The sequence below is a fragment of the Cyprinodon tularosa genome, unplaced genomic scaffold, assembly GCF_016077235.1.
Source record: "Cyprinodon tularosa strain WSP-4 unplaced genomic scaffold, ASM1607723v1 ctg17, whole genome shotgun sequence".
Classification (NCBI taxonomy): Eukaryota; Metazoa; Chordata; class Actinopteri; order Cyprinodontiformes; family Cyprinodontidae; genus Cyprinodon; species Cyprinodon tularosa.
The window spans coordinates 5,225,138-5,241,967 of record NW_024038531.1 but is presented as its reverse complement, the minus strand read 5'-3'; the positions used below and the strand labels follow the sequence as shown (position 1 = coordinate 5,241,967).

The window sequence follows — 16,830 nt, the reverse complement described above, 5'->3', positions numbered from 1 at the left end:
CCACTGTCGCTACAAGCATGCTTAGTGTGGGGGATTGTATTTGAGTCAATGAGTCAATGCAATCAACTGGTTTTCCTTAGATAGAAAACTTTGTATCAATTTGACTGTATGATCTGGTTGAACTGTAAAGTGCCTTGAGATGACATGTGTTGTGAATTTGGCGCTATATAAATAAACTGAATTGAATTGAATTGAACTGACCATTTTTATTATTATGGCTTAATAATGGGCTTTATGCTGCCCTGCAAGGCTTTAAACCTGGGTTTGAATGGAGACTAAGCCATTCTCAAGCACAGATCAAGGTTCTCATTTTGAGCCTGGATCCAGATTTATTTTTGATTCTGTTCATGGTGGAGAATCCTGCTTCACAGCAGCAGGTTGAGCCAAACATCCTCTAAATGTGCAGGGTCATCTTTGAGCACGCCATTTCACTTTTCTTTCACCATTTCACCGCAGTTCTTCCAGCAGTCCACACTTTCTCTGCTCTCTTTTTCTCATGGTCTTCTCCTTCTTTCCCATCGCCCGGCTTGCCACAGGTTTGCCTGCTGTGTCTAAAAGTAGCAGCAGCAGCAACCCAGACTGACAGCTCATTGGCTCATTTGGGTCACGTGCAGCCTGGAGCCGGACGCTCCCCAGGGCTTTACCGTATTTATTTACCGAATTTAGACAATGTTTAAAATCAGGTTGGGTCCAGATCAAGACCCTGTTCTGCTTATCCGTGACCTCTGATCTACTTTCAGCATCCAATTCAATGTTTAAACAGTTGCTGACGATGCATCCAGCTGATGCATTCTTTAGGAAAATAAAGGTAAATTTAAAACTTTCAGTAACTAAATAAAAAAAGAAAAACATCAAACAAGTCCTGAGTCTGTCCCTAAGTCTCCATTCTGTTAAATGTGTCTGAAACCCTTCAGCATGAAGAAATCGTCTCCAAAACAGCCAAGCAAACTAAATGTGATTCTTTCTCTAGATGTGGTGAAGAAATTACACTTTTTTCCTACGAGAAGTGTTGAAAAAAATGCACATTCAGCAATGCACTCATTATGCAGTATTAATAAGTTGGTAGCGTCAACTCAAAAATAAACAGCCTCTTATATTCCAAGTTCTCGGCAAATAAAGTGGAATGTAGAAACAGATTTCTTCTTTATTGGACAATAATGACTGTTTTATTCTAATTGTTTTCAGCAGCAAGGGAAAAGTTTACACAACACTAAATAAAAACAGCTTACTCGGATCAAATGACATGCTCAGCTGAGCAGGGTGAATTAAAATATGTAAAAAGATGCATGTAAGAATTGAAGCTGATTATTTACAAGAGAAAAAAAATAACTGCAGGGATGTAAACAACTTATTGAGTGTCTTGCGATATAATCATAACAGCTACCGGAAAGAAAGATCTTTGATAACGCTCCTTTGTGCATCAATGACACTAGTTTTTGATTGAAGGAGCTCTCCAGCATGAAACCTGCTCCGTGCATCAGGTTTTATTCTTTTTGCTGGGGTTCGTTTGTCCCAGCCGTCTGCACCGTGTCAAAGGGCCATCCTAGGACAAAGCCTTCCTCATAAACGCATCTAATCTCTTCCTCTCTCCTATAGATAAGCTGCTGCTTCAACAAACTAACCCACAGATGATCTGATACCACAGAGTCAAAGAAGGTCTTCAGGAGGATCCTCTGCACACCAAAACATCTCCATCTCCTCAGCAGGTAGAGTTTAAACCTTCCTTTAAAGTGTCGCCATGAAGTTCATTGATCAGCTGAACATCCAGGGTTCATTAAGTGTCCATTCCTTCCTCTCATGTCAAAAGCTCCTTTTTAAATGAAGCTTTGTTGTAAAGCCTTTCTACCCTTAAGGGCTTCATATACATATTCTTCATACATTGAGTGTAAATGGATGAAAGCCAAAAGTGCTTGTTAAACTAATTTGACAATTACTTTACTTCAGACGGAGTCGCTTTGCTCCAACAAACTTTAAAAGCAGCACAAGCTGAGAGTGTTTACTTGTGTGTTTCACTTCACGTCCTCCCAGCACTGTTAATCAAATGAGCCGTGTTTTCATAACCCTCGTGCAACGGTCTGATGAATGCCACGCAGCACAGCGAACATGAGATAAAACAGATCTGTGCCTCCCAAAAGAAAAAAACATAAACAGGGGGATGTCAAAGTATATTTGGACATATGGTGGTTGTACCTACTTTAAAGAAATTCACATTTAATGAACTAAAAATGTACTGTATCATAACTGCATGAGTCTCTTTTACACTGTTATTTAGGAGCCAGTGATCTGTACTTTCCATTATGTTGAAGCATAAGTCTAAAGTGAAATGGCAAAGGACAAGAGGTGAAACTAAAATGGTTTGACATTAGACTTGAAAGGAACATAATGGCATGTTGAAAGAAACAATACGGCCCAGGAGGAAGTTCCAATACATCCTAAGAAGGCAGATAAGTGAATCATTCTGTATTTTCCTATGAAAGATGCACTTCTTTAATAGGTTATTATATCAGCTAGGTTTAAACAATAGCTAAAGCTACTTGCAATTCCTTATTTGAATACATGTACATTATAATTTATAGTTTTAAGTAATAAAAAGTCCATATTTAATCTATTCAAATATATAAATATAATCATTTGCTGTACTTGAGGCTTAATAATTGATTTAAAAATATATTCCTTCTGGACACTTGTCAGGACTCCTGTCTGTGTGTTCGTGTTTCTGTGTTTGTCTCCCTTCCTCCACCAGGAGGCGCCTGGTTCTGGTCCGCCTCCTCACACACCTGCAGATGGTTTCTCGTTAACGGAGTGTTCTTAAGCTGCTGACTGCCACTACCTCGACATCAGAGTGTTCACCAGTTTTGGGTACTCTAGCCAAGCTGAGTTTTGTTGAGTTTTTGTCAACCTGAGTTTTAACTTTGTTTTGTCTTTGCCCCTCGGCAGGAAGTCATCCTGCAAACTGTTTTTTTTTTCTGACCTTCTCTCCCTGGAAGGATTAACTGAGCTTTAAGTTGAGCTGGGCTTCAAACAGGAGGTTTGGATCCACTTTCCCCAAGAGATCATTTGAGCTTCACACTGAAAAAGGGATTCCTCTCCACTACGACCCGTTCAAGTACCGCAGGAAATCTGAGTGGCAGTCAGTTTCTCCGTTCACCTCCAAACAATCGCATTCTGGGTAAACCCTGTTCCGCCCTCCACCGAATCAGACAAACACTGGAACAGCAGCATACAGACTGGAGTCATAGATTCAACAACTTCTCTGGAAACGTGAGTCAGCAACCAAATCCTCTTCTCCAAGTTCACGAATCAAATTTCCAACTGAGCCTGAACTAACCGGTGTCTTCCCCTCACTTTTCAGTTCCGGTTGAGCAGTGTTCAGAACAACACTTCTCTCTGTATTATCTCTTCAATAAAACCTGTTAAACCTTTTCCCTGGTCTCCCTGTTTGGTCTTCTGCATTGGGTCTGAACTTTAGTAAAATCATGACAACACCGACAAGCAAACCTCCAACCACTAAAGCTCACTAGCAACTAATGCTAACTTTCATTTAAAGGAAAAGTTCGGTCAGCAAGGAATAATCAATGGTTCATTATTTAAACGTAAAAGTAATACGTTTGCAGTGATTTAATGAATTTAGCGTTAATCAGTAAAAAAAATTAAAATAATAATTTTTGTCGCGATCACTGTGTCCGGGAGCGGCCATTATTGCCCAAATATAGTAACCACTCCTTCCTGCCATCTTCTGGCAGTGACGTCACGGTGCGGTAAGCCTAGCGCCATTCTCCCCGCTTTACAAGCAAAATCAATGGGAACTACTAGACACATCTGCAATCAACAACAATTATTAATGATTTCCAGAGGACTTCACTCAAAGTCACCAGAGCTTTAGTGAAACTGACAATGCCCACGTGCATGGCAGCTGGATGTTGGAATACATCGGGTAAATGTGAAAAAATAATGAGTTATTCCACCTTTCTGATTCCTGATCCTCCACGGACGGGTTCGTCGTTGGATCGCCAACTTGAAGAGGGAGGATTTGCCATCGAACTTCTGGCCAGAGAAAAAACACGTAATATGTAGCCAACATTTGGAAGAATAATGTTTTCAAGATGACTTGGATAATAGCGCGTTGTGACAAACACCAGATACAGCACTGGGACTTGATCAACAGCCAATACCGCACCGTGACGTCACAAACCAGTAGGTGGCAGTAGTGTTCTTTGACAAACATGGATGCGTCCAATAAAGCACATTCAAATGAAAATTACTCTTAATTAAAAACACTTATCTTTTATTTAACAGTATGTAATAATTTCATATTTAAAGTACTTTCATAAGTTTATATTCTGAATGTGAGCGGACTTTTCCTTTAATTTGTTTCAAAGAGAAAATTAAACGGAACCTTGGTCACATTAAAATGGTGAAACTATAGTGATATAATTAGAGTAAGCACCAGCAAAAATAAACATTAAACAATGCACCAAAACTAGAGTACTGCCTATTATACTGATGCAGATCCTTAACAGGAAAAAAATTTACTTTAGTCTTTATTGGTCGCCAACAAACTATAATCTGCTTAAGCTTTAAGCTCTGACAGAAACATTTTTAAATTTTTAAAATGTTCCTTTATTTTATAATCGGGGGTCTTTTATTGAAAAAAGCTGAGACAGTTCTACGGTAGCTAAACTGGTGTTAAAAAAATCTGCTTGGTGGGAAAATTGATCTGTGTCTCAACACACAACTTGCTGATAATGGATCAAATAAACAGGGTGGGACCTGAAACAGGGTCTTGAGGCACTCCACTGGTAAGACAAGAGTAGAAAGAAGAGCACTGATCAAAAGGAAATGCATAGGTAGGAGCAAAATCATTAAAGTCTATTCAATTCAATTCAAAAATACTTCATATCTATATGCTGCTCTAGTTAATATAAAAGAAATATGTGGATTACTGTTTTGTGCTACAACGCAGTTTAAAGAGTTAGATTTTTTTTTTTTAAAGAACTTAAAGTGTGACATTTTACTTTGACTTGGATTAGATTCATATTTAAAAATTTTTTTTAAATAAAATCTAAAATCACATTGAAATGTCTCTTAGTAGTCAAATGAGCGGCCTTACTCCTAGATTAAGTCATACTGGGCTCAGGTCCAGACCAGTTTATCTGCCCTATAGTAGTTTATTTTAATCAATTAGACCCAACATGTTTAGCTTAAACTGAGATAATCAACCATTGGAGGGATAATGTAAGTTTTTTCTAAGCTAAAGATGAAAGAAAAGCTGATTGATGGGAAAGATTGTTGATTCTATGATTAAATCCCAAATGGTTTCATTGATAAAGTCTAAATTCACCTCGAACCACTCAATCAGCAAACAGAGCACAGCTTAAAGCATTTGAAGCACAAGTCCACGAGTCACTTCCCTTCTCCTTACATTCCCGTCCACGATGGAGCAGAAATCTGACTCTGCCTTTAAATGGCTTTAGATGGGGCAGGCAGCCAGATGGAATAACCTCATTTTCCATTTTCAGGCTCATTCTGATCCCTGGTTCTTTCTCATACCTCTGCAGGCCAGTTATCCATTCCTCACAATGTTTCTTTCCCTGCAGTATGAAAAGGGGGCAACAACACACCTATAAGAAAATCACAGGCATTCCCAATAGATCAGATTTTCTTGGCAAAGCACTGATTCAGATAAAAAAACACAACAATCATAAAAGGCAAAGGGGGAGATAAGTAAAAAAGATTTAGATTATTAATAGTAGTAAAACATTAGATAAATATCGGAGCCCCAGTGGGTGGACTGGGATTAAAAGTCCAAGAAGCCACTTTTCTCTGGGTCGGCCCTCTTCCCAGAAACATTATGTTTTTTTTCATTAAAACATTTAATCACGAATAATCACATTAATGTCATAGTTAACTTGCAATTAATCGCACATTTTTATCTATTCTAAGTAGAGGTGAGTATTGGCATGAGTGTTGCGATTCGATACATGTCGCGATACTTGGGTCATGATACGATATTATCACGATATTGCAGTATCACTATATATTGCCATATTTTCCCCAGCTATCAAAATCAAATGATGAGATAAAACAGCAAGTGCCGTATATTTTCATCAGAAAATATTGATTAGGTATTATTATCCATGTTGTTTAGGTTTTCTTCCACTGTGACTGCCTCAAATACAGATTTGGTGCTGCACGCACAGTTAAAGGGCTCCACCGCGCTTTCTGCCAGAGTGGTGGTGCAGAGGTAGCCCATTTTCCCAACAAATTTTTATGTAACCATTTTTTTTTTTGAAAATCGATACTAAGAACTGAAAGATCGATATTATATTGGGCAGCCGAATATCACGATATATCGCCAAAACGATTATTTCCCACACCCCTAATTCTAAATGTCCCTTGATTTCTTTGTCACATTATTTTTTCTAATTTTAATGCTCTTATGAATATGGGAAAAGTAGATTGGGATGCTTTATGCAAATGTTTTTTATTGAAAACAAAAGTGCACATGTAATGTAAAACCCACATTCTTATTTAAAGTATCCATGCGCTTCTGTCTGAAATCATCCATTGTTACCTGGCTTTGACGAGGGGGCGGAGAATTCGAATCGGCTGAGTGCTTGGCCATTAAGTGGTATTTCAGACTGGTCGTGCTGCGATGATAGCTCAGTTCACAACGGCTAAACACACAGATCACTTTGGTCTTGTCAACGGAACCATTTGGCAACTTTTTAAAAGAAAACTTTCCATTCAGAATACTATCGGCATCCATTTCGGCGTCTCACGCTAGCCATCCACTCAAAATGTAACGTCAACTCTTTTAATGGCCCAAGTGTGGTTGCAGCGTGCCTGATGTTTTGTTTCCGGTCTAACTAGATCCGGAGTGGTGTTGTAGTTTTTTTAACGTTACTAGTTGTTGAAATAGCATGTGAAAAAACTACAAAGTGTGCTAGGCCAAAAAGAACGTTAATCACACAATACAAAAATTTACGCCGTTAAAACGGGTTTACGTTAACGCCGTTAATAACGCGTTTAACTGACAGCACTAGTTTTTTTTAGTAAACTTGTCCAAACGTGTTCGAATCCACAGATCACACGATGCATTTTAAATCATAGGGATACATTTCTGCACATCCTCTCTTAGGAGAAATAAAACGAAGGTTTCTTTTTCACCACATCTTTAAACTGAGGATTTCCATCAGTTCAACTATAGTCAACCACAGGCTTAAAGGGAAGAAACAAACATCACTGCAATAAAAACAGCTTTGAGGTGATTTTCTTTACAATATTGATTTAATTGGCAAAAATTTTCCCCTTTTTTACCATGTTTATAAAATAAATGCCATTTTGTGTCACAGTAGAAGGAAACGCTGCTGCAACACAATTACTTGTACTGATCTGCATTATCTTTTCATGTGTATAGTTAACTTTAATTTGGTTTGACAGCGAATATTTAATACTTTGAATTGGCAGCACTGTATGACATCATCATGTAAATGCAGCTAGAAGCTGACAGAAAGCACTGCCATTGGTTTCAATCACTTCCTGGACACCTGCCTGTATCTGCAGCTCAGGTGAAATGTGCTCGGTTTTCTCTGATCATCTCTAACCTGTGGATACTCACTGGGGTATCATCGTTAGCTACGCATCTCAGATGGTGAATCAGTAATTCTGTTTATCTCTAGACCTACATTGAGCTCCTGCTGACAGTCACACAGCACCAAAAAGGTTCAGAGCAATTTTCAGATCTTTAACTCATTATTTTTCCATCCATTAATCCTCTTATTTTACTGTCAACTGTTACTCTGACTACAAATGGATCACTGTTATTTAATCCTTTATGAGTTCACTTCAAGCACTTCAGCCTGAAGATAACGGTTGGAAGGAATCACCTTTTCAGCTCTTTTTATGAGCCAAAGCTGCTTCTTGCTTGTATCTAGGTCAGAGAAGCAGACACAGGTATCAGCTCTTTGGTTCAGGAGGTATGAGACTTTCTGATGTAACTGAACTCCTAACCCATTCTCTGTTAAAATTTTAAATTGTATGTGATAAAAGAGACACCAGATAAGAATAGCACTGATCAGAGAAGCTGGTTACTCTGGTGGAGCTACATGGATTGGTTGCTCAGGTGCGAGAATCCGTTTTAGTAGCCTCTTTTTGGCGCTGTCCATAAACCTGTGGTGCTGAAAATGCATAATCTGCAATAGCTACTTTTTACGGATAAAGTCACGAATAAGAAGTCATTCTGTTTTGTTTCTCTGCCGCTATTGAACTATTTGGGTTTTTTCTTTGTTTTTTTTCTGAGAACTTCTGAATCTCTAACGTTCTGCTCTCTGTGCATTTTCTCATAGTAGCTTCATCTGGTCTGTTCCTGTTTGGCTGCGACTCCATCCTGGAGAGAAATATCAGCTGTGCTGCTGCCGTCAACACCTTTGTTTCTAGATTTTGGAGATCAGCCTGTTTTTTCAGTGTAGACCTGTTTCTCTGACTGTGACTAACTGGATGTGCTCTCTTCATCCTCTGGCAGGGGAGCTGGCTCGGGGCTTGTCTGCCTGGCTGTGTGTTTCCTGGACGGGGCCGCCTTTTACAGCAGCTTCCTGTATCTCTGCTTCTGTCTCCTTGAACACCAGTCGGCCTCAGCAGATGGCCGCTCACACTGAGCCTGGTTCTGCTGGAGGTTTCTTCCTGTTAAAAGGGAGTTTTTCTTCTCCACTGTCGTTATAAGCATACTTAGTGTGAGGGATTGTATTTGAGTCAATAAGGTGATGCAATGAACTGGTTTTCCTTAGATAGAAAACTTTGAATCAATTTGACTGGATGATCTGGTTAAACTGTAAAGTGCCTTGAGATGAAATGATCTGAATTGGCGCTATATAAATAAACTGACTTGAATTCAATTGAAAACAAACCAACCATTTCCTATTTTCTTTCTATTAACTAAACAATGAAAGAACAGCAGAAACTCTCCATTCAAAATATAAATGGGTTTGATTCATCAATGTCTATAAAGATCATGTGAGGGTATATTCTGCATGTCATTGTTTTCAGAAACTGAACCAACAACCTTTACTGGTTAAGGTCCTGATTAGGCTTTCAGGCAGGTGAACCGATGAGCTGCTGCTCCGTCGGCAGAGAGCAACTTCTGAAGACAAGCAATACAGTAGAGGTGATTCCAATCCGCTATTATCTCAACCCCCATCACCATGCATGCAGGGAACCAAAACATCTCGCCTGGTCAGCCAGGCCAACAATGAACCCAACATAGCCCTTTTCAAAGGCATAGCCCAGTATCAGGTATTTCAGGCCAACAAATACCTCAACAACTCTCCATTACTAGGGGGTTGACCTGTTCTTTCGGTTCAAATTGCATGTTTTCTAAGCCATAACAAGGCTTTTATTGGGCTACTATATAAAGCCTGGAACTCAACTCTAATCCAGACATTTTGAATTGAAAAAGCTTCCTGAATGGGAAGCGAAACGCCTTAAAAAAAAAAAAATCCAGTGTTTTTTTACTTTTTTTGGAATGACTATGACCTGGATGACTGAGAATTTTCACCAGGATTCTGAAGACAAGGTAAAAACAGTAGAAATGATCCACAGGTTAGAGGCTTACCCGCCTTGTTTGTTCCTCTAAATCATCCTACAGACCATGAAAATGTTTAATATTTCACATGAACAGCGTCTCTCTTGTCTTTTTAATGATGCCTGCATTAAAGCTGCCACCTGTTTGCATCGCTGCTGTCACTAACTCTTTATGGTGACAGTAGGGGGTACATGCTAAATTCTTATTATTAGCACTAGTTTTGCATCTTCTCCACTGCTTCATCTTTTCATTGGTCCGGCTCATTTTTCTTTTCCTTCAATACATTTACAGATTTCTATTTTTCAATCAGCACTAATATTTTCCGTTAATATTGAAACAAGACACCTAAGTTAAATCTTAACATTTAGTAACTGACTAAAATTATTTATTTTATTTTTTTTATGCTTATCTTGCATTAACAGACTTTCCCGCTGTAAAGTCACTGCACAAAGTTCAAAACTGCCACGGATTCATGACAAAGTAATACTGATTGATGAATGGTATTTTTGGTGCATTTATTTATAGAATATGAGTTTGACAAAATTGTTAGATTGGATAAGAAGTTAAATCATCTAAATAGAAACTAATTTAGAAAACCACCTCTTATGGAATAGGGTCTGGGGGGGGAATCACAGATTTCAGTTTGATAAATCAGTTTTTTCCTCTCTGTACCTTCGACTTGGATTAACTTTCATGGATAAGGAGGGAAATTACCTGCAAGGAACATAAGTTAATGAGGTTATTTAGAAGCACATCTTTTTCGTAATTTTCTCAATTTTCTGAGATGATCAGACCTCCTTACTTTGAAAATGTTTTAGTGCATCTGCTAGACCAGAGATCCCCCCCTAGTTTAGAAAAAAGTAGTCATTGTTTCCTCGATGCTACATTCTCCTCTATCATTTATCAAATTTTATTTTTTTTAAATTAGTGTCGCACCGATACCGATACCAGTATCGGACGGGGCCCCGATACTGCCCTAAAATGGTGGTATCGGTATCGGCGAGTACCAACAAATAGGGCACCGATACCATTTTGAGAGCCATAAGTTTATTCAACTATTGTCACCCATTTCAGGTAGGCAATAAAAAGTTCTGCTGGATTCACTTTGTATTAGATTGTTTCCTGCTTCACAGAGGTAGGCAGCAGCTTGACAAAGCCATAATGGCAATTATTTTACATTATTATGGGATCGGTATCGGCCGATACTGCACAGCCAGGTATCGGGTATCGGTATCGGGGCCAAAAAATGGTATCAGCGCAACACAAAAAAAAAAGTGCCCATTCTAAAGTATCAAAAACAGCCTGGGACTGACTAGCCTCGTGAGACCATCCTGATCTCGCGAGCTTTCAAGATTTCACTCGCTAATCAGTCTGAAGACTCTCCGTTGAAGAAAATTTGGAGCCGTTCACCAAACGAACGTCCAATCAGCGTTGGCTTAGAGGCGGGTTGAGGTGTGACGCAACGAGAAGCGCGACAGTTCACTCTAAAGAACATGGCGGCTTCAGCCGATGAAACTAGCGTTAGCGTGGCTATCGAACAAGTTTTATCGGACTTAAAGAGTATTTCTTCACTGAAAGAAGAGCAAAACACTGCTCTGGAGGCTTTTCTCAGAGGAAAGGATGTTTTTGCTCTTCTCCCGACTAGTTTCGGCAAAAGTAGCCTGGCTGTTAGTACATAATATGCTTCGTTGATCTGATTGGTTTATTTGGCCCGTCTATCACCAACATAGGCCAATCAGCTAACCAGTATTTTCGTCCCTCCCCAAAATTACTTCAACGGAAGGTTTCCAGATGGATATGCGGAGCCAATCCATCTGGCGGAGTCAGGTTAGGGACTGAGACCAAGCATTAGGAATTTATCTTTAGAAGACATTTAAGGTTTCTGTCCCACAGGCACAAAAAATACAAATATACTATGAAGCTCTAAAGCAGAAATGACAAAACTGCACATTTATCCCTCAAAGATGAAGTACGAGTGACACTAACCAACTAAATTAACCCATTGAATGTCTTCCAGCTAGTGGAGATTAGCAGAAATATCCAACATTAATGGTACACATGCGTCTTCTTTCAGATTTCCTTGGATCAATATGGCTCCCATCGTCTGGCCCCACTAACAGCTTCTCTGTGATATAAAGCATGACCTGCCATCATGAATACTAATGTATCTCTTTCTTAAAACTTTCTAAAGTAAAGATTAATCAAGGATCTAATACATAAGTAAACACTGCTGTACTAGAATATATATGGATACAGGCGGATAAACAGACAATGTTGGGGTGATGTACTGCTCCATCCATATTGATCTGAGGTTTATTGCCTCAGACTGAATTCCTAAAATGTTGTCTCTAATTTTTCACAACAAGATGTGGAACAAGATAAGATAGAAATTAGTCATTGCAGAGTCTCAGCCAGTTTACCAGGTGCTGATGGTCACAGCCTGAGCTGTGTTTCTGTTTTTGTTGAGAATAAGCACATGTTTGTGTTGTACTTTGTTCAGTTTTAATTAAAATTTTGAAGCTTTAGCTGAAGGGTGCCAAACAGACACTGAAACAGAAGGTGAAGAGGAGCAACGAGAGAAAAGGGAGGCATTCACAGGATGCTGATAATCCTAGCAGGGGTGTCCATCGACATCCACGCACTAACCTCGAGAGTCCTTGAAGAGTTTCTCTGTAACTATGAGTTACATACAACACCATGATATTCACATAATGGACTCTCACCAGTACTGAATCTGGGTGTTCAGCTAAATAAATTGGACTGAAGCAACAATGACAGAAACGGTCAGGATAGACCAACTGCAAAGGAGACTATGATCACTTTGAGAGCAGAGGGTGATCCTGAAGACCATCTTTGACTCTGTATCAGCTCTATTGTGGCATGCTGAAACAGCTTAGCGGTGGACTTTTTGGACAGATATTTTCCAAGATGTCCACTAGACGATGCAGAATGCAGGAAAGGACAATAGGAAAAGTACATGGTAAAAGGCCTGTACTTATATAGCACCTTTTTTCAAGTCAGGAGACTTGACCAAAGCGCTTTACACTACATTCATTCACCAATTCCTACACACACTCACACTCTGACGTGGCAAGCTACACTGTAGCCACAGCTGCCCTGGGGCTCACTGACAGGAGCGGGCTTGCCATACACTGGCGCCACCAGGCCCTCTGACCACCATCAGTAGACAATGCAGGTGAAGTGACCTGCCCAAGGACACAACGACACTAAAAGTCGGAGCCAGGGCTTGAACCGTCAATCCTTCGATTTCAGGGCAAACTCCTACATCCAGCTAGCCTCGTGAGACCATCCTGATCTCGCGAGCTTTCAAGGTTTCAGTCGCAGATCAGTCTGGAGACTCTCCGTTAAAGAAAATTTGGAGCCGTTCACCAAACGAACGTCCAATCAGCGTTGGCTTTGAGGCGGGTTGAGGTGTGACGCAACAAGAAGCGCGACAGTTCAGTCTAAAGAACATGACGGCTTCAGCCGATGAAACTAGCGTTAGCGTGGCTATCGAGCAAGTTTTATCGGAATTACAGAGTATTTCTTCACTGAAAGAAGAGCAAAACACTGCTCTGGAGGCGTTGCTCAGAGGAAAAGATGTTTTTGCTTTTCTCCCGACTGGTTTCGGCAAGAGTAGCCTGGCTTGTGGTTGTGTTTTCGTCGTCGCTCTGTTAGTACGTCATATGCTTCGTTGAGCTGATTGGTTTATTTGGCCCGTCTATCACCAACATAGGCCAATCAGCTAACCAGTATTATCGCCCCTTCCCAAAATTACTTCAACGGAAGGTTTCCAGATGGATATGCGGAGTAAATCCATCTGGCGGAGTCAGGTTAACATCCAACACCACTGTCGCCCAAATAAAATCACTGTCAATCAATAAACTCTTGCACCTTAGATGCATAAATGAGCACTCCATAAATCCTTCCCCCAGCTGCTGTAAGATTTTAAAGATGGGATAAAACCGTTAATTGAAAGTGCTACCCTGACGTTAATTGCCGTCGGTACTTGTCTTGAGATATTCAGATATCATTGATTAAAGAAAAACGCACTTTTGCCGGTTCCGTTTTTTTGCCCTTTTAGAGGCTAGAAGTTTGACGTAAGCATTTGGCTGCTATGTTGGTTGCTAAGGTGTGTTCTGGGATAAAGGATCTGGTAACATTTTCTTGCTGTTCTTCAAAAATAACCAGCCAGTCCTCGCTGTGAAAAAAAAATCAAAGCCTGATTCCTCTTATTAACTAACTTTTATCCACCTTTAATAATTTGGCTGCTCCGGGCAGGCCTATTAACTTATTACAGACACGCTACTGGCTTCACAGGTTTTGGTCTGATCAAGAATCGTTTGCACTGTTTCTAATCTGTTCAATCTGTGCCCCACAGGTGTTAAAGAGAAAAGATGCTAATGATTTTTTTGCAGGTTTTTCACCTCCTCAGGAAGGGGTTGTTTCTTAACCATTCTTAGGGCACAATTTTCAAATGTTTCTGTAAAAGTGCTGCTTTTTTCTTTCTCATATTATCAGAATATGAATTTTCTTGAATTACTGCTATATTCTATTCTCTACAAAGGAAGCATATCCCTCACAAAACTAATTAAAGTGTCAGGTTGTGTAAACTGAAAAGATAGACCTTGCCAGAAGTCTATCAAACTGCTTTCTTCTGGTTTCTTTGTCTGCTGAAGTGTTTATGTTTTCACATTTCTAAGAACTGACACTTTCTACTCATAATCCTGAGGAGCATTACGAAGCGTTAACATTCCCCGCCGCTTCATCGATCCGTCAGCCAATCACATGCTTGCCTAAAGTTTGGTATCGGGTCTGATGAGCTGATTTCAATATTCTCTGACATTTGAAAGAAATGTCAGGGAGAAAACAGCAAAGACATCATCGATTTGTGAAAACAAATGTTATTTGCAGCTCCGCTTCATCTCTCTGATAATCAGTTTTAGCTCTTAGGCTCCTTTAGGAGAAATAAAACCATTTTCCATGAACTTGCAGCAAATCCAAATCAATACCCAAGTCCTAATTTATGCCACAGAGTGAATATGTTTCTGAGACACGCTTTCACATTTAGAAAAGCTTTAATTTTCCTGCGGTGCGACAGTTCTTAATCATTTAAGGTGAAAGCATTTTGAATTTTCCGTCAGGTTAGGATGAGCTAAAGTGTTTGGGTTTTTGTCTTTTCAGTCTTCAGACATTTTCCACTCGGCTGAACACACTAATAGAGTTATGTTTCTGCTGTCAGCTTCTCGTTTATCCTTTGGGATGCACAACCAGTGTGAGTTACAACAACATTGGGATGAATCACACTGGTTACTGGGTTTAAGTAGCTTGTTTTGCCAAAACAACTCCTGAATCATTCATATTAAAATATTCTAGACCACACATTCAAAAAAGTCCCCGTCTATGACAGAATCATGTTCTTGGTGAGTCCTTAAGCGTGATTTCACACCAAACATCTGGAGTCTTAGAACCATATCCTTACAGAGTGACATCACCGGTCTCAGCACAGTTTATTCAGACCAGTGTACGAGTTAGACAACTGTGTTTTTTTCATTTAAAAAGTAATCTAATTACTTTTTAAATATTGGCAATGAGCTACGTTACTTGCAATCCAATGCAACGTGTTAAAACAGCTCAATGAATAAAGCAGCTTTTCATAAAAACTCTCTGATCTGGTAAGAGATGTTTAACCTTTGACAGGGTTCCTACAGCATAAGGCAAGTTAAATTCAAGACTTGTTAAGACTTTTTTTAAAGCCACTTGAAATAAAAATTTAAGACCAAATTCACAAGAAACACAAAACCTGCTTGCGACAATTTAACCCAAAGGTTTATTTTAACATAAACCACTACACTAATGTTTCAAATGTTGAAAAGCTTCCCATACAGGAAGAAAGCTAAAAACACACAAATGACAGATATATTTTAACAATTATTTAACTGAATTCACAAACTTTGTTTTAGCAGGGAACAAAACAAATCAGTTTTAAAGCCACAACATAACCAGTGCTAAGTCTTTTTTGCAGCTATTTTTCTTTGTATGGTTTTCTCAGTATGTTTGATTTGGTGATAAGTGGAGGCGTTGCAGAGACAAGGGTGGAACTAAACTGAGAAATACCGGCTGTTTCTCGGTAACTCCATTTTGAAGCTTTGTGTTTCGTGCTTCGCATGTGCGACTCCACTGCCTTAATTCCCATCGTTCCGAGCTTAAATGACTTCTTGCACTAAATCCACTGAGCCTCATGTATGTTCCCTGGTTTTAGCCATGGAGAAAACTCTTGGCTGGAGACAATTTACACTCGCTCATATTTTCCAGACAACAGTGAATGGCGCATCTCCCAAATGTCCCGGCCGCAACAACGCTTTTATTGGTTCCGCTATCGGGACGGAAACAATAATGGCGAGCCGTTTTTTTTTTTTTTTTATAATAAAAACAATTGTCAATTTTAACGTTTTATTTAGATTCCAAAAATAAATCGTAATTAAAATAATCCTATTTATGCTGTTTTAAAAATTAAGACCTATGAAAAACTGATTTAAGACATTTTAATACCAATTAAGGCCTTAATTTTATTTTGAAGAATTCAATGCCTTTTAAGACTTTTTAAGGACCTGCAGGAACCCTGTTTTATAGGGCACTCAGTGAAATACTGAGACAATCAAAATGTCAAGCCAAGATACAAGACCTTATTAATTTTGTATCATTCAAAAGATATGTATATTTAGATGTTAAAAATTAATCGCAATAAAGCTAGTTATATGCATAAATCAAGCGGAACACTATGGCGATAGCCGCACTGCTCCACTTGTGAAAGTAAAATCTGTTTTTGGCATCAAGACTATTATTCTTATTGCGACATCGCCAGACAGGAAACTGTTTAAATAAAAAAATAAAATAAAAATTAACTCAGTAACAAGAAATGGCCCCTTGTCCAAATACATAAAAAATAACAAAAATGGTTCTATAAGAGATTAATAAAAACATATTTACAGAGTGAAAGAAAAACATTTTTTTACGTCATAACCTTAGAGCTTTAATACTGATACATGCACTAACATTTTTTTTTATTTTTGAACTTAGCTCGTTCGCTTTTTAACTTTACTTTTATGTCCAACAACAGCCTAACTTATGCATTCTGCACGTCAGTGCATCATTTCATGGTCATTACGAAGCATCAGTTAAGGCGCAAAGCGCCCTGTCTGCATTAAAAGAGTACTTTGATTGCAGGATTAACCTAACTGAATAATAAA

The 16,830-nt window shown here is 39.1% G+C and overlaps 1 protein-coding gene across 1 annotated transcript in view; it reads right to left on the bottom strand.

Annotated features, from left to right (window-relative positions):
* Positions 1-5,235: 5,235 nt before the first annotated feature.
* The window catches only part of LOC119781002 (membrane-associated guanylate kinase, WW and PDZ domain-containing protein 2-like), a 195,755-nt gene continuing 184,160 nt past the window's right edge, over positions 5,236-16,830 (bottom strand). Inside the window, exon 3 of the mRNA XM_038281288.1 lies at positions 5,236-5,591. Coding sequence (XP_038137216.1) covers positions 5,575-5,591 — 17 coding nt within the window. The 3' untranslated portion in view covers positions 5,236-5,574. The remainder of the gene's footprint in view (positions 5,592-16,830) is intronic.